Below are 26,880 nucleotides of genomic sequence, written 5' to 3' on the forward strand. Positions count from 1 at the left end.
CTCATCGGCGTCAAACTAATCGATCAAGCGATTAAACGATCCAAGCGTTATTCAAATCCGAATCATTACTATAACAGCATTATAGTGACACATTATAATTATTAAATTATTATTTACTAATAATAATTCATTCAATTAAAAAAAATAAAATAGAATATTTTCTTTATAATTATATTTTTTTTAATGACCCCCTTTTTATGCCTGGTAAGATTCTCTTTAGGAAGATATTTTAGTAGGCAACTAAGTCATCGATTTTATCGACGGTTAGGTGAGAAAATTCTATAATGTAACAAGCAATGTATCTATCAGCTCATCTACATGTATTGTTGTAGTCTGGGAAACACTGAAACAGGTAATTCACACAATTGTAATTAAAACAAATTAAATCTAATGATATAATGACAAATGATATTGATTATGACGACATGTTTTATCCTAATTCCCACGATCATGATGAAGACTGAACTGAAATAATGATCATAGCGATGGAATGACACTTCGTATTGGTGATTGCCTGGTTCATAAACCAATATGCTATATATGGCGTTGGTACCGTAAGTACCAAAGTTTGTAATCGTCTGCTTACGTTATACCACTCACTGTGTAAAGTTGATGGTTCTGTTGATATTGAATCGCTTGCATGTTTGCGTCAAAATGTTTTGTCTAATGTCACTAATATCTAAATGTTGTCTCGTTATTTGTTGATTTTTGCTTGTACATTATATTATATTTTATGTCTTTTAACCCTGTTAATGGTGACGTATAGTCACTGTAGGGTGATGATGAAATAAAATAATAAACAAAAATTCTCGAATAATTACATAAACCAAGATACATTGATACACAATTCCCTCATTTGCACTTGGCACAAAAACAAGTATAGGCCTCCTACATCTTTCGGGACGAATAGCGTTACCAATGGCAACTTGTAACGCAATCTAGCAGTAGCTTATGTTCTTGTACTTAAATTCTTGATATTGATTGTGTACAAGGCTTATTAACACGATAAAGTACTTTCTGAAACCCATCCTGCATGATATGGGTTCAGAAAACGTCAATACTTAATGTTCAATCTTTGAAGTTAAACTGAATTCTCATGTGAATAAAAAACCTTGTGGTCAGCGGTTGGCGTTTTAGACAAATTTCGAGAACAGTGTAGGCCACTCGCTGCACATAACGATACCAACAAGTTAGTGTAAAGTGTAAGTTAAGTTGGGACTGACTTCAACATGCACAGTATTGGATTGGAATCATCACAATATTGTATCTTGCAATACACGTTGTAACCTATTATTTGGAATATCAATATTTCGACATATTTTTTTGTTTCATATCTTGTGAAATAAAGATTAAGCGCATGAAATGGCCGACTGACGTCATTAGACCCTCTGCTCGATTAATCTTAATATTACAATGGTGACCCTTGCTATATGAAAGTATTTATCTGCTTCCTATTATTAAATCGGAAGAGAAAACTTTCCTCTGATTACATTATTGCATTGGTTTGCATACATCAATCATAGAGAAGCATGTGTATTCTGCACGTAAGCACTGCGACAGGCATCACAGTAGACCCGACTACGTAACGTAAGTGATTTGACCAATCACAAGCGATTGATTATTCGAACAGTGGCTTGTCATTGGTCAACTCGCTTGCGTTGCGCGTACGCCCTTGTGTTGTGTCTCTAGTGGAAACAATGCTTAAACTATAATAACGTAATTGGCTTTACGACAAAAGACAAAGAAAGTAATTATGAGAGCCACTTGAACACAAACTTAAGATCCCCAAAATACTAAGTAAGGGCAAAATTTGTAAACTAAACTGCATTATTTTGTTAAAGGTAACAAAAAATATACAAAATAAAGAGAAAAAGCAGAATGGGTAAAAGAATTTAACGAAGAAGATTAAAATGGTATGGATTAGACTAGCGGATGATATACCAATTAAACCATCAATGAAGGAAACTGAAAAGAAAGTAAAAAGACACCAGGAAGACCAAAAGAAAACTGGATAAACCAAATAAAATAAGATTTATAAGGAAAAAATGTAGCACAAAAACAAACCACCCTGCCAAAACAAAAAATTATGGAAACAAATTGTGGAAAACGTAATGTCAGAATGATGGAAAACGTTTCAAGAGAAATACAATAGTATATAAAAAAAGAACAAATAATAACATATTTAGGCTAACGGAGTTGTAAAGGACGATAGTGGGCGTTCTCGCTTGGTCTTTTCAGAAACTTCAGTAAACGTGTAGAAGCTACAGAAACAGGTTTCATATTGGAAACTGTAGAGGGCGGTAAACTAAGTAGGGCTGAGCATTTTTAATAAAACACAATTTTTAGAATTATTTAGTTATGGGTACAATAATCAGATCTCTCCATTCTGCTTTTAATGAAAATATATGCTGGATGTACTAAAAGAAATTTGATAAAATTAACGTTAGAAAAAGTGAAAAGTGTGCTTACGAAATAATCACACAGGTTTAAAATGTCTTTTAATAATTTTCACTTTCATCATTAGTTTCTTAATAATCCACTTGCCAGTTTGTTCTGTAAATTTAAAACACAATTTAATCGTTAAATATTAATCATTATTCATAAATAATGTAAAATATAGAATAAATAGTAGATAGGGCTGCATTACCAGATTACACAAGAATATGGCCTTATTGGTAAATGTTGCCAATAAGATTTTATACTATGTTTATATATTTTTAATTTTCTAAAATGTTTCTAAAATATGCGACACTAATTTTGATTTCACCAACCAATCAATTTTAATTTTAAAGCTCTTGTTTGAATACACTGTTTCTACAAAACAAAATATTCATAAATTTATACAGTAGATCAAAATAGCAAAGGAATTCCTCCAGACAAAACAACATAGGCCTACTATATATATATAGCTTTTTCAAGAAACAAATTTTAGTTTTGATCAAATACTAAAGTAAAAGATCAAAGTACAGTTATTTATATAATATTCATAGTTGATTGTACTATAGCTTGTACAGCAATGTAGTTAGTCTACTTGTGGTTTTCAAGTTTAAGCAATGCTCTCATTGAAATGAGCTTATTATAGCAAACCATTGAATCATGTAACTCTGTATTGACTTTGTCTTTATATTGTGGATCATAAAGTAAACATCGTAGGATTGTCACAATGTGGGGGGAATTCCCCCTAGGTGTTGTTTTTATTTGCATAGAAATAAAAGAAATTCATAATAGGTATTAAAAATTGGCAAAAAAAGTCAGAAGTTGGACTATTCCATTTCCCATAGGAGAGAAACATTACAATATTACATTATATTCACAAATACATATTACACCATAACTAGTTTTCAATATATTTTCTTAAAAAGCAGACTTAATAAAACTAAATCATCATACTTTATACGGCAGCGTTTATTTGTTTAGTGACAGTACTTCTTTGTTATCAACAAATCTTCAAGTCTTCAATAAATGGTATGTCTTAAAAATGAGGTCTGGTTGATTTGGTAATATACCAACATCCTCAAACATGAATATAGAATGCACAACTTAGATTACAGATTTTAGGAAGAAAAGATACTATTGCAAGTAAAAGGTAAGTTTTTATAGGTAAATAAAGGATAACTGTAGCATTTGAATGCTAGAAATTCTTGGTTTAAAAAAAATGATTTGTAAATGTGCGGGTGTTGTCCTAATTGTCTCTCACCAAGGAGTTATCAGACATTAAGTTAAGGACTGTTGTATGTAATTAAAAGAAAAAAGGTGTAAAAGTTTAATTCTAGGAAGACAATAGGCTTAGTTGAGAGGTTGAATTGAGGTCAGGAAATAATACTTGACACATACACTATTGTTACAATTATTAAATGCTAATTAAGATTTCAGATAAGGTTTTGATAGTTAATAATAATACCGAGGGAATATGGATGTGACCTTTACATTTCCATGGCTCGTTTTGTCTAATCGTATTTTGTAATATGCTGACATTTTCCCATATTAGAGACTTTGGGACTACCATAAAAAGAAAATGTAATCTTAAAAGACAATTTAGAGTGGGTTGAAAATGCAGACAAAAGTAAGGTGCAATTCATGCTACGTAGCTCAATGGCATCAGTTCGAATCCAATTCTGCTCATTATAAGCCACTGATCTTACTTGGGGTTTTGCCGTGTTACTGAAAGAAAACAGTGTCATTCCGCAACATAAAAATTCACATATAACATGCAAAAAGAATCAAGCATAAACTGAAAATAAATGTAAGGAAAACTGAAAACAGGTAATGTTCAAATGAAAGGTTTGACCTGATTACGTTGACACCCATTTTATCTATTGTCTACAGACAGAACTGCTTTATCTACTATTTACAGGCAGGCAGCATTGCTAGTACTTTTTGTTAATTAAGAACCCAATTGGTTTTCTTGTTTTATTTTCAGCTCTTGTTGTACAATAACTGCAACTTTCACCTTGTAGATTACAGCCAGCATTCTCATATTGTTTCCTCAGAACTGATCGAAAATTAAAATTAAAAATACAGAGACTTTAGTTCAGTTAAAAATGAGAACCCGACTGAATGTGGAAATTGAGAGTCACTTTCGACTGCTGATCTCAGGTTCAAATTATTTAGAACAAGACGCTCAATTCCATAAAGACTACAATTTTGACCTTGCTAATCTAATTTGGAATTCCCACATTGTTGTCTACAATAAAAAAAAAACTACAAAATTAAAACTTTAAAAAAATGAATACTATCTTTGTATTTATCTAGTTAATTATATATCTTGGGGTTTGTGGCAACCGTGATTACATTATTTTATGAGCACGTGCAACTCCCAGTTCTCACCAAACCATTGATGTTTAAAAGTTAATTTGTGCCGAATCAAATAAATAAAAAACATTCCCTAATGAAAAAATAAAAATTATTTAAAGAATAAAAACATGTACACACAACAAAGCTGCTATAATTGGACTCACAATAGATGGGCTAAACTTTCTAACTTTAACACTCTTACTACCAGAAGTGAAAGACTTGGCTAAATATAAGTTCATACCTGGTTTAAAAGCAACATTAGTTACTTAGATAACCTTCTACCTGTATATAATATGTTACAAAATGCGGCTTCCTGTGATAAAGTTCCCATATGAGTTTATGCTAACTTGCAGATAACATACAGCAGTAATGGCTAACAATGCAGCATAAAACAGCGTTCAATTTTGGTTACTTTTTTTTAAAGCTAGATTGAAAATGTTCATATATTCAGGATAAAATTATCTAATTTGTCTATGGTAAAGTTATCTAATTTGTCTATGGTAAATTAGTTTTAATTGAATTGAATTGAATCTAATTTGTCTATGGTAAAGTTCTTTTATTACATAAAATTATCTAATTTGTCTATGGTAAAGTTCTTTTATTACATAATGTGAAATTATCTAATTTGTCTATGGTAAAGTTATCTAATTTGTCTATGGTAAAGTTCTTTTATTACATAATGTCAAAGTTGAAATAAAAATGTGGACACACTAAAATATTATGGGCAGTAGTATTATTAAAGTACTAAACTATGGCACATTATTAAAATATGGACAGATTATGTATGTTAATGATATTCATAGAACATGCTTTATTTATTGTAAAACATTTTAATCATAATTTATTACCTTGCATTGATGTCCCTAGACTATTAATCTGCTGCCCTCTATGCTCTCTTATAACCAAACTTTTTCTTAAAATTAATTATGAAAAGCAATAAAATAATAAAATGCTTTGAAAGGATTACGGTAAGTCACTCTCAAGTGGCATTTTATACTTGTCAGGGTACTTCATACTTAGTAGCCCATAGCAAACAGTCTCATTGTAAGATACTATGTGATAGCATAGATTAGAATCCACCAGTGGGGCTTTTAAAGAGAGAAAAACCGTATACAGTTTAAAGTATACATGCCAATACCTGAAGTTAAAAAAACGGTAGGTGGTGTTTTTTAGCTCAACAGCACCCTCTATCTATTATCAAGAGGTAAGAAGTGCACTGTGGAACGTCACAAGCTGTATCGCGTGGTGGATATGTGAGGGGAATTTCTTTTCGTTGAGAACAAAATCAGAAAAAAGCACAATATTAGGCCGGGAGAGTCTGAAATACAGAGTCTCTCGGCCAAAACGGGAGTGTTGGCATGTATTGTTTAGATATAAATAGCTGCTAATATTTTCGGAAGGTCGAGTGGTACTTTTTCCAAACAATGAGAGTGTGGCCGAGTAAAAAGAAAGTGTCAAAAATAAACACTGTAAACCTTAAAAACACATTTTAATAATACTCTTTTTATACCTACACATTCTTTTTAATTTTAAACATTTTCTGCACTAATGTTGAACTACTGAGATTTAGCTTTAGTTTCTGTTTGGATTAAGAATTAATATAGGATTTATTGTCACATCCTTAATTGCGATTATAAAGCTCTGAGTAAAAGAAACAGTAACTTAGGATGTGCTTGTCTTAACCTGGTAGGGCCATTAAGCTTCATCCATCCTGACACAGTAAATAAGCGCACTCTTCCTTTATATACAATTTTTATTTCATAGTTGTCAAAATTGCCATCACAACAGCAATATTAGGCCTACAACAATACCAGGCAATAATATTTCGTAGTTGTTGTAATTGTCTAAATTGCCATCACTTTCACAACAGCAATATAATAATAATAACTTTATTTGAAAACTGAAAAACTTGATCACTTATATAGTGTTTTTAACAAGGCCGTTTTAGTATACAAAACTATTTACAAGAAAAAAACAAAAACCCCAAAAAACAAAAATACCATGGCCATAATATCGCAACATTGTGTATATTTAAATTCCATTCTATTTGGTTGGAGGTAGATTGGAAGATATTTTGAAGAATAAATATTGGATGTATTTCACATATATTGTGATTTTTTTGCACATTTGAGATTTAAATTAAATTTCCAATTTTTAAAAAGTGCATAGCAGTTTAAAATAGATACAATAGACAGAAAAATACAAATGCAGTTTAAGAAAGTGATTCACCAACATATAATTTAATTTCTCACAATATATGCGGATTCAAAACAATACATTGTATACACGTTCTACTAAAAACTAATCAGAAAATGTGTTTACGTCAGTTTTTTTTATAATAACATCATAGCGACTATAAACAGGTATATTTAAACGTAACAAAACCCACTATTTCTAATAATTTCTGGAAAGAGGTTATAAAGGAAGTCATAAAGCATGCCTTTCTTTTGAAATACTAATAGTTCACAATGTAATACAGCCTTGAAATTTATTTTTATATACTTAAACGTCATCACAATCCTAGAATATTTGTGAGTGAATAATAACTTGTGGATTTAAATTCTTATTGTTAGACTTGTTGCTTTGTTCTACGTCAGTCACCAGCTATTGTAAAGTTTATAAACAGATTGAAATATACTATATATAAATCAACAAAAGAAAAAAGAAAAATATTTTTGGTAAATCAGAAACTATTTTAATGTGTCTACTTCAAAATGATATTCTCTTTGCTTTTATTTGTTTTTATTTTTTATTTCATTTATTTATTTGAGAAGAACAAACAGGAACAGGAACAAACATATAAAATAAAAGGTCAGAAAAAAACAAAAGTCAAAGAGTTATTAATTCTGAAAATATTATAATTTTATAACAAATTTAATAATCTTTATGCAAAACAGTTTAAACTTGTTTGTCGTTTGAATTATTAATAAAATATAATACGATGATTACGATTCTCAGGATCAAATTGTAATCTTTATTGTTGTTGTCAACATACAGCCAAAACTCCTCACTGGAATACAGTGTAGTACTACCCTACTTGACACATTGCAGGATCTACTGTATTTAAGACACAAAGGATTGATCAAATTCAAACTGAACTTTCTTTTTTCTAGCCATTAAGTTCATGATCATGGACCTAGTTTTGATGCTAAGCAAGGAAACAGACTTAAGTGTCTTAAATCAACCAGACAGTATTAATACTTTTACATTTACTACTACTAATTGGTATGGAATTGACACTGTATTGTACCTGGTGATTTTCACAGTATAAATAAAGGATTCATATAAATGAATTGTTATTCACAAAAACTGAGGCCCATCTCCCTGAAAAAGATGAATAAATGCTATTTTTTTAAATTTTATGTACATACACTTAAGTACACAAGCATCATTCCCTGTTTGCTATGATTAAGAAAACATAATGGTTGAGATTTAGGCAAAATATTACTAAAACTAAATATACCACATCTAATCTAAAGAGATTTTTTTCGTAGCTGAGAATTTAGTACTTAAATTAGTAAAAAAGTTAAATAAAAGTTACATCAAACTTTTAAAGTTGTGAACAATTAATTAACCTGGTTTAAAGTTTGTAGTGTTGTCGGCACACATGGATGTTGAATGTCGAAAAGTAATACCCAGTCAACATGCACGCACCTGCATGAAAACATTCTGGTTCTGCTGACTTTTGCTAAATTGTTACACAATAGGTGTCTACATTCATTTGAGTAAATCTCCTAGATATGACGAAGTAGTGAAAAGTAACATTTTAAATAGAGATCAATATTTCTAAAAATAGAATAGATTTAAAGGGAATAGGAGGGGAATTACTTAGTAGCTGGTAGGTTGACGTCAGCAGGATTTAGATTCTTCATGGTACAATGATTTCAATACATCTCCGCCATGCCTCCTATTGTTAATATTGCAAGGTATAATATTGTTGTTGTAAAAACAAGATTTTCACTTTAATGATTCACAATGTGATTTATGACAAATTTAAAGGACTTTAGGTGACAAATATTAAACTACATAATCACTTAAGGTTAAATAAAACATATTTATGCAGAGGTCTCTGCAATCTTACAAATCAAAATGACATTGATTTTTTAGTATCAACCTCATCAAATTCCAGTTAAGCATAATTGAATCATCATTTAAGTTTAAGAAGTTAGGCCCCAGTAGGCCAGCAGACAATAAGAACTATTGACTATAAAACTATTTCTTCAAGATTTAAATAGTGTTAGCATGACACAATTAGAAAGTAAAAATTCATGTTGAGCAATCATCTGAGTGTAAAGTATAAAGTATATATTTACAATATTTTATAGTAACTCATGAAAAGAAAACAATAAAATTTGAAAGTAAGGATATGAAAGACGAAAACCATAACATCAGACAAGTTATTTTTAGATGTTAAACAAAGAAGAAGTACAATGACTATAATTGATCCCATCTTGGTGAGAGGTAAAAAAACAAAAGATGTATCTGTAAAGTGAAAGGATAAACCGTACTGATGTTATTAACAAACTGAAAGATGGATCAAATATACATCCAAGTATCTTGCCATAACCCAGGCCTTAAGACAGTTATTAAGTTAATCTTAAATGAACCAACATGGTGTCAATATTATCATATTGTGTCTCAATTATAAATAAACACCCAATTGGGTTTCTGTTAATAGTAACAACAAACTTGTGTTTTGATACTAAACATTGCAAAATACAGAGATGTTGGCAGTCAGGATGAAACTCTGCCAACAACTAATTTTAGGAGTTTTTCTGTAAATAATTTAGTATGTATAAGCATATTTTTATACCGATTACTAAACTATTTTCTTTAATGAATTAAAGTGATAGAAACAATATAAACTATAAGTTTAAACTTAATTTGAATTTATTTTTAAAAGAATAATTATATTGTCGCTGGTTAATTCAGTCTTTGCTGATGTGTATAACACAAAATGTTAACATTTTGGCCAACAAAATAAAAATAATTGGATAATCTACAAAATTTAACGTAAGATTCATTATTTTTGTTGTAAGGTTTATACTTTTTTTTTATTACTGAAAAGAAATTAACTTCCTAAAAATATTGGAAATTTCAATCAAGTTTGCTTGGCAGGATGTGATAAGGAAGTGTGTAATTGTACTCAGCCATCATCCTGGTACATGTTGAGATTGAGAAAAAACATACCTATGGATACCTGTTATCATTAATTAAAGTATGCTGCCCTATGTCATTTGAAGGTCATAGTTTCTGTGGTAGGCCCCCTAGATCATACATAGAAATAGATCTTTGATAATATAGTTATTAGTTATGCTTAAGATGTAGTGTAGTGTTATTGAGCCACGCTGCTCAGATCCTGGTGTAAGAAATCTTTCAAATTTACTTCCTGGAAATAGCTAGCTTATAGAGCTCATTCAGACAATAGGTACCTGATTGGTTGCTTCTCAATGGTCCTAGCCAATCACAAACTGATTTGCAGTAAACAGACTAGTTTAGTATAAAAGTAGAGTGTTTATGGAACTCATCCAATTGTACGTGAAGGATTGCACACTGATTATCAATAGCACAATTTTGTAGAATTATCTATGTGAAAAGTTTTCAACCAAATTACGGACATCAATATAATATGGTGAGTGCTAATACTTTTTATATCAAAAGAAGGAAAAGTTATTTTTTATGGCAAATATAAAGGAAAAAATATAGCTGTTTTACTTTTAGTGTAATTTACTGAAATATATACACTCGAAACCATGGAGTTTACTCAATGCTCTAAACTAAATAAAAACTGTTAGGATATTGTACTGTCTGTTTATGGCAGGATGGTTTGTTATTGTGTTAGTGTCTACTGGTTGGTTTGGGCTAATTAAGTACATTATTAAGTTGACCATTACATTTAGTTTATAGGAGAGGTGCTGTTTGTGAATTAAATACCACTAACTATATAATCAGGAAATTCTATCAATCTTAACGGAAAAAAAGAACATCATCAAGAACAACATGAGTCACTAATCACTGACCTCAAAATGGATTTTAATTATGATAACTTCCAACGTGTAAAAAAATTAAATCCACATCATCATTCAATAAGTGGAAGAAATTAATCTAGAACAGTAAAAACTGAAGGCCTGACAATCCAACACATGCACACACATGGCTAGACCTGTACCGTGATTGGCTCCGGTTGACCCCGCGGTTGACCCAATACTTCCTTTTAAAGAAGCCCTTCTTTCCATATCAAAGTTAGGAAATTGTTTCATTTAAGAATACTTTGGCTAGGCTGATAGACGTATGTGGCTGTACACACGTGTAGTTTTGTTACAAATTAGCAGATTTAGTAGATAATCCACAATGTATGCATCTGTGGATCTTTTTCAAAAGTATGAAGTTAGTAAGGTAAATAAAAACTATTATTATTACAATATTACATTAATAATATTCAGTTTGGGGTTTTCAGTTAATAATACAAATTTTGTTTTGTTTCAAGATTTGCCAAGACTAATTAAATAAAAGCATCTTAATAAAGAAACATTTATCATTTTTTCTGTTATGCAGATTTTTTTCTCTGTTAATTAGATGCAAAACGTATTAAAAAATTATTTAAAAAATTGAAATATTATATTATTTGTAAATCCTGTTCTTAAGAAGATTAAACAGAATATGGTAGAAAGGTAAATAACCCTGTTATGCATCATGCTGGTTGGTGATTCTTGTGGCTAAAAAGGATGCTAATGTCTTAACATTTCTAATAAACTTTTATGTAGTTATTTTACGCTTGAAACAAAAGATCATACAAAATTAGAGTTTTAAAATGGATGGAAGGGAATTGCATAAATAAATATTAATATATTTTCACAAAGTGTTTTTTTTTTAATCACATTATTTATCAAAATCAACATATTTTTGCTAAGGTTAATCCAACTTACAAAAAGTAGGTTTCTAAGAGAATAAAGATTTTTTATGAAAGGTCAAATGAGAGGTCAAATTAAGGATTATATTCATTAGTCATTTTTGAAAACAATTTAAAATCAATGTGACCTAATTCCCGATGAAGGAAGTACCCAGACCCTATTAAAATATTCACTAATTATTAACATAAAAACTTTCAAGTTAGTTTTACTTTTAAAATTAAAAATCATATTTTTTTAATGAGATATGGTACAGGAAATGTTAGCTTATGCATCTAGTATAGACATTATACACCACAGTCATTTTATTTCACAAAATATAGTTCTATATGTAATGTTAATCATTTTATCTAAAGTTGCAGAAAAATGGAGCCAAAATATTATATTGGGGTTGATGCAAAACAACTTGCATTTTCTTAGAAGTTGCCCTGACATAGTTCAAACTTACTGCAAAGGCCTAGTCATCTAAACAAATTAAAATATAATATTTATTTAGGTCAATATAAATGATTGTATTGAGATTAATCTACATCAACCAGATTTGACTTTATACTAGTTTCACAACAGACCTCTCTCTTGATTTCGCAGGCTCCTTTGCATTTACCAAAAAAAATTTTGCGAGAGGTGTGAATATATATGAGATTTTAATACAGAATTGTCTGGAATCTTTTTCAGAAAACCAGCTTGATAGTAGAATGATTGTATGTACTGTGTGATTTTAGTTAAAGCTGAAGTATAAATATTTTCCACAGTCCCACATACTGTACATTATTATTCTATACAGAGATTTTATAGAGATGATGTACAGACTTTTTTCTGTTGTCTTGGTCAATTTGTTTGGTTTATTAGGCTTTTTGTTGGTTTATTTTACAATAACACTTTCTTTCTTTTTACACTTCTGTTAAACTGCGCATAGAGACTATTTGTATTTTGCGCTACACAAATTTAATTAACCATTAACTTATTTAATTTTTATTTTATAGGGAAAAACCACTGGAAGTTACCCCAAAGAAGTAAACTGCGCGTTCCCCATTCCAAAACATTCGATGGAAATCATGGCAAATTCTGTTAACACATTGAAAAAAAACCTGGAACAAGTAATGATTTCTGGATATTTGACAAGAGGTCACGAGGAGATGAAAGACAAGCCATTCAAGGTAAGAGGATTATGAGAAACTGGGGGTGGGAAGGGTTTATAAAAGGGGGAAGCAATAATAAAAGGGGGAGGGGAGTATGCCCAATACCATTCAATGTAAGAGGAGGAGTATTGAGATGAGGAGAAAAACTGAGGATGGTTGAGAAGAATGCATAAAAAGGAGAGGAATAAAATGGGGAGAGGTATAATTAATGCGAGTTGATGGAAAACAGGAATTGGATAATGAAGTTTATAAAATATAGGTACGTACTCTCAGGGAAGAGTGAACCCTGGAACTATTAAACAATTATGCTTTAAATGGTCTCATAAAATCATTACAAAGTGAAGTTTATTGAAATTTTTATACTTGGAAAAGCATTGCCCTTATTAGGATATTAAACTTACAACCAGGGGCCAATTTTTCTCAATTATAATTCATTGGTTGTTGAGCTCACAGTGGGACACAGACAATTCTATTGACATATTTGATAGTTGCTATCTATTAAAGCTAGGCCCTATAAGCTCTTGAATTAGCTTCCTGGATTCCTTATCAAGACTTCTCTTACCTCTATGATACAAGTTCTTGCTAGGACTCAGTCGACAAGCTTTGACGTAAGATGCGCCCTTCGGGAATATAATCAAAACATAACCGATTCCTGTCACAAATCAACTTGCACTTTTGCAACAGTTGCAGTGTGGTGGCGGTATAGCAACAATTCGCAACTAAGGCTATTATTTTTGGAAAGTTAAACAAATAAATGGAAATTGAGAACTGATATTAGGTCAATTTAAGTACAATTAACGATTAAATTATTATCAATTTAAAAATATGAAACATATAGTAAAGTTTGACAGTTAAACATTTAGGAAACAAAATAACAGGATTGGATATGTATAGCAATTCAGACCCTGCATCCAATATATCACCCAAGTAAATTAAATAATAATAATCAATAAATATGGCATTTAATTGACAAGAGTTAAGTGTTATAAATCAATTTATTATAATATTTGATATTTTGACCGAGTGGGCTACTGTGGTTTACCGACATGATTAATCATGGAAATTTAAATGCATGGTACCAAGTATAATCTGGTAGGAAATACGCTTTAATTTTGTGGTATTTTGATTACGATGATAATTCTTATGGATTTTAATGTAAACTTTAAACTATAATTTATAAACTGTTAAATATATGTTTTACCTTAAAAACTGACTTCATATCTAATATAATTAGTTTATAAAGTAATTATTAAATTCATTTAAACTTTCTTGGAAAAATCAAGAGGAAAATCCTTTAAAATTTGTTTGACATTTGCAATTAAACTTATAAGGTAATAATGGGATCAAAAGTATTGATAAAATTTGGCGCGTTGCCTCTTAAACCGCAACAATGTAAAAAATGATATTTCACAGTATCCCATATTGCCATGGAGACTGCTGTCTGTATATAAATGTCGAGGTCTGCATAATGTAACAACTTGCGATGATTTAAGTGTCTAATCACATTTGAACAAGTGCTTGACTTAATTTATCATTAATATAGTCAAACTAGAACATGTACAGTAATACATTATAAAAAATACTGTGATTACTATGACTACAATTATACATCCAATGAACTTATCATAAGGGTGCACTCATAAAACAATAATTAAATAAATATCTAATAGAAAATACAACATATTATAAATTATGTATAATTAATTTTATCCCGAAACTAGTATTAAAATGCTGAAACCTGTCTAGTCAATCAATTATCATACATCTTTCATAATTTCTAGGAATACAACAATGCTCAATTTTGCATAATTCAACAAAATGATAACCAGATATTAGAACGCTACAACACTGTGCCAATTTCTTTCAACTCACGCAGGAAAACTGTTTTGTTCTCTTACATATTGAAAAACTATTGTTGTATTAACATAGGACACAGTGATTAATTCTTGCAAGTAACATACTGAAGAACAAGTAAATTAAACACTGTCTATTCAGGGAGATGTCTATTGTAGAATCAGGAAACTGAAAAAATCTCTAAATTTAATAATAGAACCATTTAAAAAATCATACAATTCATTATTAAATAGGATTTCTCTATTTATAAATCATTTTATTCTAAGAAACAAATTATGAATACCACAAAACGTGTAAAATACAATAAACAAATGATGAATACCACAAAAAATGTAAAATAAAGTGTTTCCCCATTTGAAAGGACTTGACCACAATGTGGAAGTAATCAATCAAACAACAATCACACAATGAGATCCGTGATGGTAGGCATCCAGGATTTAACATAATGGATTAGTAATAATGGCAACCAGTTGCAAAACACATCAAAAACATATCAAAATGGCAATTATAAATCACTCAACCGTATCAATGAGTTAGTAACTACTAGGTATATGTCTATACAATAAAAATAGTGGCTGTTAAATTTTGGGGGGGGGGGGGGGGCGCGCGCTAAAGCCAGTTTAACCTCCGTCTAAATCCGCGACTGTCTGAATAGTTTATACATTATTATATACTAACCTTTTTTTTAAAAACAAACCATGAAAATAATTGTAATGAACTTTGTCCATTTTCAGCAATGCAATAAACTTATGTAAGACCTCTATCCAAAATTCTTTTAAAATACTTTCAATTTAAAAAGTTGTCAGTATAAGGAAGTGATAACTTAGCCTTTTGAAGAAAAACAGAATTAGATATCATTTATTGATAACAGTTTAAATGACAGATAAGGAGTATATTGACAAACTAACAAAATTGCACAATTTGTTTACAAAGTCATTATATTTGTTAGGAATTCATTTAGCTTCTGGTATGTTCAAATAAAAGATTATTTACCCAAAGTTGTTGGTAAATAAATAAAATAATAATAATTGATGACATATGTGTAAATATAATATTGGTTGACCGATGGTATCTATAATGTCACCTATGAATCAGAGTTGATAATATTGAAACTTTTGATATCAACAAGCATTATCTAAATTCGGAAACAGATTGTGCAAAAGGAAATGAGGTTTGTGACAAGTGTTAGCGAGGAAAAAATGATGGAATCTGGAAATTGAGCTTTAACAAAGTTTTGTGAAAATGTCAAAACATAAAGAAGAGTTCAAATAGAACAACTTGGGAGCACACTGTTTTCTCTTTTATGTATGATTCATTCCAAATATAATAACAATAATCATTCATTTCATTTTTGAAATTATTATGAATACTACTGTAGTGTGATATAACATTTCTAGGTCAATACTGAACACACATAAAGTAATTCATTCATTCAACCTTTTATTTAGGAATCTCTGGTCCATAGAAAGTAAAATTACGTATAAATTAATTAAAAATAAACAAGACTATACTATTACTACTCATCTCAAGATGGCATTCCACCTGGAGAGCATCTTTGACTTATATAAGATGTTAACTATAATCGTTGAGACTAAAACATTTTGATTGAATAGAGTCAGACTGTATATCGATTTTCTTAAAAAATTCATAAAAAGAAGGAATACTACATTCAATCAAAATAATAAGGGCACAAAAACAATTTATCTTTCTTTTAGAAAAAACACAAGAAATTCTACGTACTTCGTTACAAAGAAAATGAATTTGCCACAATCTATGAATATAAAGATGATAAGGACTTTGCAGCAGAGAAACCAAAGCATGCAGTGGACACCGTACCATTACTCAGATCTACAAAGCTTCACCTATTTGATCACATTGAGATACATAAACATAAATATGAAAACATTCTTTGCGTACTTATGAGGAAAGATATGGCATTGTATTTACAAGCAGATTCTAAGTGAGTGATTTAACTGTCAATTTGTAATATGTTATACGATACGAGGAAAGTTTACATTAAAATTGAAGTTTAACAAAAATAATTATGAAAATATATATAAATTGTGTGTATAAAAATATAGGTAAAAATTCTGTGTTATGATATATGTAGTGTACAGAAAACAAACTTCTGATATTTTATATTTGAAAAATCAATGCATGTACGTTTGACTGCAAGATCAGTAATTTCTTCTGATTGGAAATAATAAAGTTTTTTATGTCTTAATAACTATTTCTCTTATCAATATTTTGATAAGAATAATTACAGATTCATAAAATAAGAGCAATTTTTAATAATATTAAAGGTGAAATTACCATTTAATTATTTGTAACAAAAGTTATATCCATTTTTTAGTTTGCTTTTCATTTTTTAATAAATTTCTCTTAAAGTGATTTTTTTTTATCACAATAGGAAAATAGCACAGCAATGGTATACAAGTTTGAATAGAATAATAGCTGATTTGGGTCACAAAACAGAAGTAGAGGACCCAGACCCAACTATACACCGTACACAGAGTGTTCCAACACCAGTCACTACAAAGATAAAAAGAAATGAGAGGAAATCGTCTCCAGCCGCAATGGAGGACACGTTTCATCCCTTAAAAAAGAAGACGATTGATGTTATAGATGAGAACGCAACAATTGACACAATGAGTGGACAGGTACGTCTTTTTATTTTTTGCTTTATTCATCATTAACTTCTTACATAGTATCATCATTTAGTGTAATACCTGGTACATTACTTTATTATCTACATAGGGAAAACATATATGATAAAAACATATCTAAACACTACTGTACAATGTTTTTTTCTAAGGTTAAACAAGTTTTCTAGATGTTTAAAGCTCTGTCTACACCATCAAACTTTATGTGACAACAAAATGTGATGTGCCCATATATGGACATGATGATGTCATATTCTTTCCATATTTGGGAATACCACTACCATATTTAGGCACATCACACATTTTTGTAAAACTGGTTCGATAGTATAGACAGAGCTTAAGGTTAAATACGTTTTATAGATGTTTTAGTTTAATGTCAAATTAATATACTCAAATGACAAATAGCATAATGTTGATTATCAATGGTTACATTTGTAGGCTGATGACGATGCAGAATATTTAATTCCAAATGTATCACAAGAGGATGAAACAGCAAGTTCTAGTTCAACTTCTCCATCTTTATCAAGAGCAGAGACAGCATCACCAGATTTCACCAATGAAGACGACGTCAGTGAAAAGAAGTGCAAATGCTGCAACAGAAACCATATTGAATGTGGTATGTCTTATCTTTATTTAAATCCAAAACTTAAGAATTGTTTGTAATTGGTTCTTGTGGACCTTGTCGATGTTCTTTTGTCTTTGTGTTTTTATGTATTCCAATCTGTAAATGGCGGCCTTACCGCTGTTGATTGCGAATTGAAATAAAATAAATAAAAAACAAATAAATCTCTAAACTTAGTATTATAAATTCTTGAGTTGTTAACTTTAATTTTCCATCTATTACAACTGTCTAAGTGTATAATCTTCTAATCATGGTATGTCAATACATATTTTAGAATCATACATTAATCGATAAAATGTAAATTTGTTTAAATTTTCCAGAACAACAAATGCCAGGCTACATGAACATTCATCAAGTATCAAATTACCAAGAACATTTCCGAGCGCAGGAGACCCACAGGGAAGTACTATGTCGTGAACGAGATCAATACTCAACGTTGGCAGAAGTGTCGCGGCAACTTCACGAACGAGCAAACCAAAGACAAACTGAACAAATCCAAACCGGTTACAATCCCTTGAAATCGCCTGATCTTCCTCTGAAGTCAACGAGCCAAACGAATATATCATCAGTAGGAGGTTGGCCTTTAATAAGTTCAACTTCAATGCCATCTATACCGCCACCAACGCCACCACGACCCAAGAAACAAATATTAGTACTCCATAAAAGTGATGATGAGGACGATGACCTTCCAGAACCACCACCAACAGGTCGGTTAAGACTCAGAAGATCCAGTTCCACTAGCCAACTTGCCGAGATCAACACATTCAAGGACAATGCACCGTCAATGCCTCCAAGACATGGTGAACTCATTCCTCCGTCTCTCCCACCCAGACGAGATATTACAGACAGACTTGCCATGCCTGAACTTGCAAATGGAAGAAGCATCTCTCCAAACTCTAGGACAATGGACAGACGGCATGATGGATTAGTAGCCAAAGATTTCAATGCAGCTTATGCATCTATGGACAGAGTGCCAACTCCTCCAAACTCTTTACCCATTTCCTCTTTTCTTACAGTCAAACAAAAATCACCATTAAAAATATCCCCTCGTTCTCCAACCAGACACTTCTTTCCTGAATCTCCTCCAGAATCACCAAAACCGGAAGTCTTTCGTCCCAGGCGAATATTATACGAACAGGATTTTCCACGTAAAATGTCCACACCAACACCGCCCTCATCTCCATTTTTAGATCGAAGGAAAGTATCGAATCCGCAACCTACACACGTCTTTGGTCGTCAAAAGCATCAGTCTCCAACACAGCCGAGGAAGATGCCTCGAACACGAAGAATCGGAATTGATAGGACGTCACCACAGACATTTACAGATTCACAAAGTATGAGGGCAGACAACTCAACGATAGATGTGACTGATAGACCGCTCCCTCCCAGACCTGAAGGAATGGATGTTGAAAAAATTAGCAGAACTATGGAGTAAGTATACTTAAAACAACTAGCAAAAACAAATCATTTACATATTTCTAAATTAATCAATCAATGTTAATAATACAACTACATACATTCTACCTCAAAACATATCAAAAACAAAAATAAAAATACGTCTATTGGTTTTATTTCAACTTTTAATTTAACTTTTCGGTTTCGGCTATTTTCAGTAGCCTTGGTTTACTGAAAAGTTAAAATTTATTTATGAAATATCAATTTGAAACCAGTGTTTACAGTATCACAAATCGTAAGTGTTAATTTTTATTACATTGTCTATTTCAGTACAATTCTCTGGGAAAAAACAAAAGAAGACGGTATTCCTATACCAATTCGCAAAAGTGATCTTATTGATAAATTGGCTCTTGTTAAATTTAACGATTATATTTGGTAAGTAGTAAACTCTCTTTCTAGACTTATTTTGACCACCATCCACATTTATATATACAACAACCTTAAAACAATAACTTTTCAAGTTTAAGGTTTCATGTTCCACAATAACAAAAATCCAAACTGTACAAACTGCAGACTGAAAATACTACAGAAAAACTAATTTAAAAACTAAACTATAGTAATTTTCTGTTATAGTTTTTAAATATTTAAATACTTTTTATTTAGGATTGCTGGAAAACGAAGCTCAAAAGAGAGAAGTGCCTTAGACAAACTGCACATTGGTGACCATTTATGGAGGATAAACGACCAAATAGTAGTAGATCCTAAAACAGCACAAGATATGATAAGAACTTCAGCCAAAGAAGAGGTAAATAGTCTGGGATTAACGTCGTTAATAATGACATCATTTTCATTGTTTATTTTCAAAACAAAATTAAGTCACATAGCCTTGTGTGAAGTACTGTATGAAATCCTTGACAGACATTGTGGTTTTGTTGTACAAATAATAATTGAACATCTACATTCTCATATTCTATTCACTAACAAAAATCATTGGTTTAAAAAAAAAAAGTAGTTTTTGCTTGTGGAAATAGAATGATTTTGATTTAAAAACTATTCACAAATAAGATTATTCAGTCATAGATAAATAATGTCTAAAATATTTATCCTTCCATAATTCTTCTTCCTATCCTTGGCTTAATTTTTACTACTTAAACTATTAATATTGTACAAGCAATCAAATTCCGGTTTTGTTGCAATTGGTCATTTCATCATTTTGTCATAACACAAGGACATCTCACACGCCATTTAGTAGGAAGTTTTGGATTAAATCAACATGCAATAATCTCTTAAATATTGCAACACATTCTAAACAGTCAAATATTTTCCACTGTAAATGAGAATCATCAAGGTTTATAAATATTTACATTTATTCATCCATTCATTTAACAGAGGAATTACTTCTATTTATTACTTCCATTTACATATAAAATATACATTAGAAATTATGTTTGCTCCGAGATACAGTATACAAAAACAGATAATGAAAAACTAACAAAAACAATTACAAAGTGTCACATCACTCTTGTATGGTATACTGACAAGCATTCAGTGCCCGAATGGCAGTTGGATAAAAGCTTTTACGAAACCTATTTGTACGAGAGATGATGGACCAGTAACTACCGCTACATTAAAAACAAACATCACAGAAAGGAACAGAAATTATCATAGTATACAAAATTATCTGAATTATTACTAATCTAAAGAATTTATTCTTAATCCTAATCAAAATGTTTTCTATTTTTAGGTGACACTTTATATCAAACGCTTACCCCATGCTAAAATTGTAACAGTAAAAAGGTCAAGCCCAAGCAGAGAATGGGGAATAAAATGCCTACAAAATGAGGTATGTACACTAATGTGTTTAATATTGTTACAGAATAAAAATATCTGCCTTGTCTTTAAAAATGAAAGTAAATAATGTATGAAATTCATATGTATCAAATTTTAATGTTGTACTTTAATTTCAGGTTAAAAGTGTATCTCCAAGCGGTCCAGCATTTGAATGTGGTGTCACGCCAAACACAAACTGTGTCTCAAACAGCAGACTTTGTAATTGGTGCATAACCGAAATTAATTTTAATTGGTTTCGTTTGACTGGAATAGGCAAAGACCAAATCAACAAGAAGCTCGCAGAAATCACAAACTTAGAACTTACTCTTACTTTGCAACCATCAGACTTTGTGAAAGAACTTAAGACAAGAATTGAGAAACTCCCAAATGCACACGTTTTTACATTACCTAGGTCATAGGTCATAGTCTGAATTGAGAAACTCCCAAATGCACACGTTTTTACATTACCTAGGTCATAGGTCGTAGTCTGAATTAAGAAACTCCCAAATGCACACATTTTTAAATTACCTACAGTAGGTCATAGGTCATAGTCTGAATTGAGAAACTCCCAAATACACATGTGTTTTTACATTACCTAGGTCATAGGCCATGCACACATTATTACATTACCTAGGTCATAGTCTGAATTGAGAAACTCCAAAATGCACACGTAAAATCATAAGGTACCAAATGCACACGTTTTTACAGTACCCAGGTCATAGGTCATAGTCTGAATTAAGAAACTCCCAAATGCACAGGTCTCATAATAATAAGGCAGTCTGACACAAATTACGTTATGATGTGCAGGGCACTGATAATAGTTCTGGTCAGACCAGATAATTAGATTAATAATTAATATTAAAGTAAAATGTATACTAAAGTTACATTAAATATTAATAAGATCAATCTGATATGATCTTTCCTAACATAAATGATTGAATTCTATTAACTGAATAACACCATGATATAGATAATTATTTTATTTTTCTTGATAATTTTGTAATATAATTCTAATTTAAAATGTTTAAATAATGTAAATACCTTGAATAAGAACAAAAATAATCTTGAATGTATATATTCTATTGTTATTTACACTAAATTATGTAATATTTGTAAATAATGTAAATACCGTAATTAAATAATAATTATAATCCAGAAAATAATATAATTTATGTAAAACCTCTACATTTATGCATGGTTGTAAGTTAAAATGATTTATTGAAAATGTTTAAAATAAAAAAAGTTGATTTATTTAAAAAGGTCACACTTAAATGATCTAATATTGTTGTTTATTAATATTATCAGATACAGTATCCATGAAATAAATAGACTAATATTGGTAGATGGTGCTAGTGGAATACAGTGCTAGTCAGAAACATTTTAATGTAAATTCAAAATGAAAAAATAAAATCATTATTCCAACTAAAAGTTTGTTTTGGCTCTTGTTTTATTTATTACTTCATTGCCTGTGTTTAAAAGAAGTTTAACAAATGAAAATAGATGCTTTTAGTTAATAATCTATATGAATAGCAATATCCTGGATTCCTAAAATGACAGACTACCTACCTCATTCAGGCCCATCCTCATGATGCCTTTTCAAGCTGTATTTCTCCCAATTCCTGTGGTTCAAGGAACTCAAATCATCTAATGCTGCAATGTCTCTAAGATAGCGTGACAACCTAATCAACTCTCTGTCAGAATCTCGATTTAGGTGAGCCTGTCGGAATGGCCGTATCTGAAACCAAATTGGAAAAAAAACATTTAGTACTACTGAATCATAATGCTACTTCCAACAAACAGGATCCAGATCCAGCATTGTAGATTAGGAAGTGGGTGGGGGGTTAATATTTCAAAAATGATAAAAACGATCCATTGGGTCAGAACGATCCATTGGACAGGAAAATAGTCATTATGTTATTTAAAAAAGACATGTTAAATTATAGGTGGTTGCTAAAGGCTGTTTAGCCCCTGTCTAAATCCGTGTCTGACTACTGAACTATTGGAACAGAATCTTTATACTCTACAACAAAATACAATTTCATTACAGACAAACTGATAAAATGTATCAGCATTATCTTACCTTAAGACCATTTTGTGGATTCATTAGAAAATTGCGTCTGATATCATCAAACATAATTGTATTGTTACTATTGTATTGTTCATATTTCCCCCAAATGACACCCAATGGTTTCACCTAGAAAGATTAAAAGTAAAACAATGATACAACAACATCTTTTCATTATAAATGTATTTGTTATGCGACTCTAGGATGCAGTACCATGTGAGGTGTAAAAGAAGAAAATGTGACCGAAAGGAAGAAGATTTTAAATGATTTGAAATGTTTGTTTTGAAGCCAATAAAATTTTGTTTATAAAAAGTTATCTTTCAATTTATAAAAGAAAATTATTTTTAATTTCAAACTGTAAATAATTACTAATAATTTGTTTAAAGACAATATTATGATTAAAATTATAACTATAACTATTATGTGCATCTGTTAAGTTAGCCATATTATTGAGGTGCAAATAATACTACTGTAGAAGTGTACAAAGATAGATAATAATAACCTTAAGCTCTGTCTACACTATCAAACTTTATGTGAGAAAAAAGTGTGATATGATCAAATATAGTAGATATATCATCATATCCAGAAATGGGCACATCACATTTTGTTGTCACGTAAAGTTTGATAATGTAAACAGAGCTTTAAAAAACTTACTTCTACAACACCATATTTAGGTGTATGTACTGTAATCATAGCGCCACTATCAACATAGAAAGTAATCTTATAGTTTGTATTCTTGGATACACCCAACTCTTGCATCTTAGCCTGTATCCATTTCATGCCAGTTGCAGCTAAAATAATAATAATTTGTTTTTAAAATGTTACTTCAACATCATCCAATAGTGAATCGCTAATAACCGGAATAATAAAATACTATACTATTTTTTTTTTTAAATTATTATTTATTTATACTGGTCAGTTATGATCAGTAACTGTGATGTACTAATACACCGGGGTAACCCCCTACTCGTCTCGAAAGATGTACTAGGTTCTTTAAAGTGCACACGAGCTAGATGTGTACACTGGACCTACATGTGTACACTGGACCTACATGTGTACACTGGACCTACTATCATAACTGCTTGGCCACTCACTCACACTATACCTACTACAGTACTATACTATATTGTCGTTAAAATCAACCAGACGTACAGGTTATAATATAAAAAAGAAAGCATTTTCTTTGTATACTTACACCAAATAACAATATCATAGTGTTCATATGCAGATGTCAGAAACTCATGAAGATAAGGACGCATTAACTCTACTGCAGTTTCTGCAACTGAACGGTGATCTGAAACATACAAAAATCGCTTGCCAATTGTAAGAAAGTAATTACTTAGTATTACATTACATTAGAAAGATAATAAGGATGGATAATTCTGTATAAAAGGGGATTTCTCAATAAGTGTAGTATCAAAAACATTGACTACAATCAACAGCATACATATACATTCATAAGAACCTTTTTCAAACACACTCATTTTAAACATGAGTATTTATTTCATTAAGATGGCTGTTACACATTAGTGTACTGGTTCAAACAAGCCTTTATGGCTGCTTGGACATAACATGGCAATGACTAGTCCACATAGCACCTGGATTATGTAAATTTCTATACATATTCATTATTTGAATAGTGGATTTACTAACCAAATAATGTATAGTCAATATCTAGTACAAGCAGCTTCTTTCCAGGTCTAGGTGCAGAAATCTCCTCTATCTTGTATTCACGAATTCTCCTTTCAATCTTTTTTAAAAATTCTTCCCTGTTGAATACAAATTGTTTATGGTTAGAAATACAGGTTCAATTTACAATTACCATTACTTTGTGAACAAGAAAGAATTAGTAAATAAAAGTATTGTTTGGCACCAGTAATTGTGTGGTGAAATATTTACAATTAGTACTCTGGATCTGGATCTGGATGAATACTGACGAAGGACCACATGGGTATATGCGCCAGGGGGTGCGTCTCTCCGTGTGCAAAATTGTTGCCGCTACTGCACTTTCACACCTCAATCTCTTGAGCTTACCTAATTTATAAACATTCATCCGCTGTGCAGCCTTGATGGTGAGTCTTATGCCCAATTTTAGGTGCCAAGTGCAGTTTTTTATAATTTAGTTATTTTGTTTAATAATTTTACCTATTTTCTGTAAGAACCTCTTCATCATCAACATCAAAGTCATCAATTACTTTTGGAGCATCTTTAGGTTTTTCATTGGCAGTTGCTATGGTTTCTTCTCGTGTTCCCATCATCATTATCTTCATATTTGGTTTCAACTTTAATTCTGAAAGCGCTGTGTCATCTTCTGCAGGTTTTCCTGTAACAAAATGAGGTATAACACCATCAGTAATGTACTATTGTATCTACTGAGACTTAACTTAGGGTCCACAGCTATAGCGCATCAGTAATGTACTATTGTATCTACTGAGACTTAACTTAGGGTCCACAGCTATAGCGCATCAGTAATGTACTATTGTATCTACTGAGACTGGGTCCAATGGTATAGCGTTGGCAGATTCGCTAAGTGAATTGAGCCAACAATCAATGAACAGCACAAAAAAGGAATATTTGGATAGGAATGAATTAGATTGGACATTTACAGTTAATTTTTCTCTCAGTTTATTCATTATTGTCTAGCCTACACTAGGCCTAGGTTGGTGCATCTACTCTTCTATGACAGATGACCATCACTTGCTATTTGCCTCAACTTTACTCACACCTAATCACTCCAAATGTGGTTGTATGCTCATACTAACTGTGAATATGCAGCACTGCAATGCACAGGGAGGTGGTTAAATCTCAACTTTGAATTTGAAAATTGACAATAATGTATTTCTTTATTTATTGGAAAAAATACTTACTTTACTTTAACCTATCTAGAAATATGGCCTTATTTTAGTTAATATTAGTGTAGGTACAAATAGGAGGCGGCCCTACTACTGCTGTAGGCTAGGAGGATCGATCGGGCCATCCCCTGTATGCAGCCTTTTTCTCGGGTTCGTTTGCTGACTGAGACTGAGAGAGAGCCTAGTGCCAGGCTAGCTAGGGCCTAGCTAGGCCTACCTTTTTTACTCTTTAACCCGAGAAGCTTTTGTCTCATAGGCAATACTCCAGTGAGTTCTGTAATTGATTGTTTAACATCTTTTACAGTTTGTGTATCATGTAGGTCTTTTAAAATAAACTCTTGTCCATTCCATTTTATTGTTAAAGTAATGGGCGCAGACATCTTTTTTGAAAGAAATTAAAGAGCGTTCTGCGAGCCAGCGAGGCATGCAACTCATGTGCGCCATGACGGTAATTAATTCATCAGAAATAAATATATATAAATTACAAACAGCACGAGCCTGAGCCACACACAAATGTCTAATTTTGATATTTTTACAATTAATAAAACAATTACAATAATGAATCACCTGCGATAATTGTCTATCCAAATGACATGAGGTTAGTTGGGTTGTTCTCTTCTTGAACTCTGCTTCAGATGCCTAGACCTGAATTTGGACTAATCTGCCGCTAGGCCACAGAGGTTCTAATTTTATACCGCAATGATCAGGATGTCAGGCATCTTTACAAAATGTTCTACTGTATTTATTGTCTGACAACA

General features: G+C 31.1%; 2 protein-coding genes across 6 annotated transcripts in view; one reads left to right on the forward strand and one right to left on the reverse strand.

The window, feature by feature from the left end:
* Positions 1-26,512, reverse strand: part of LOC144838539 (ubiquitin-like domain-containing CTD phosphatase 1) — a 34,635-nt gene extending 8,123 nt beyond the window's left edge. Inside the window, exons 1-8 of one of the 4 annotated variants that reach the window (XM_078693943.1) lie at positions 26,340-26,512; positions 25,416-25,593; positions 24,924-25,039; positions 24,466-24,564; positions 23,925-24,061; positions 23,286-23,399; positions 22,772-22,940; positions 4,010-4,161 (exon numbers count right to left, since the gene is read on the reverse strand). In XM_078693943.1, coding sequence (XP_078550069.1) covers positions 22,773-22,940; positions 23,286-23,399; positions 23,925-24,061; positions 24,466-24,564; positions 24,924-25,039; positions 25,416-25,593; positions 26,340-26,502 — 975 coding nt within the window. In that variant the 5' untranslated portion in view covers positions 26,503-26,512 and the 3' untranslated portion in view covers positions 4,010-4,161; position 22,772. Of the gene's footprint in view, positions 1-4,009; positions 4,162-17,807; positions 17,949-19,230; positions 19,372-22,771; positions 22,941-23,285; positions 23,400-23,924; positions 24,062-24,465; positions 24,565-24,923; positions 25,040-25,415; positions 25,594-26,339 lie in introns of those variants that run through there. The other 3 variants (XM_078693942.1, XM_078693941.1, XM_078693944.1) reach the window with 3 other exon arrangements.
* LOC144838538 (uncharacterized) lies at positions 3,566-22,572 on the forward strand. 2 transcript variants are annotated; one of them, XR_013611653.1, is made up of 11 exons: positions 3,566-3,586; positions 12,686-12,859; positions 16,411-16,655; positions 17,106-17,355; positions 17,797-17,974; positions 18,301-19,411; positions 19,706-19,810; positions 20,039-20,180; positions 21,120-21,218; positions 21,343-21,804; positions 21,921-22,572. XR_013611653.1 is itself a non-coding variant. In XM_078693940.1 (10 exons), the coding sequence occupies exons 2-10, from the start codon at positions 12,749-12,751 to the stop codon at positions 21,622-21,624; spliced, it is 2,523 nt and encodes an 840-aa protein (XP_078550066.1). In that variant the 5' UTR covers positions 3,566-3,586; positions 12,686-12,748; the 3' UTR covers positions 21,625-22,572. The 2 variants fall into 2 exon arrangements, 1 of the variants encoding a protein (XP_078550066.1); XM_078693940.1 differs by having other exon boundaries at positions 21,343-22,572.
* Positions 26,513-26,880: the final 368 nt, after the last annotated feature.

Source organism: Antedon bifida, chromosome 3 (assembly GCF_963402885.1).
Source record: "Antedon bifida chromosome 3, ecAntBifi1.1, whole genome shotgun sequence".
Classification (NCBI taxonomy): domain Eukaryota; kingdom Metazoa; phylum Echinodermata; class Crinoidea; order Comatulida; family Antedonidae; genus Antedon; species Antedon bifida.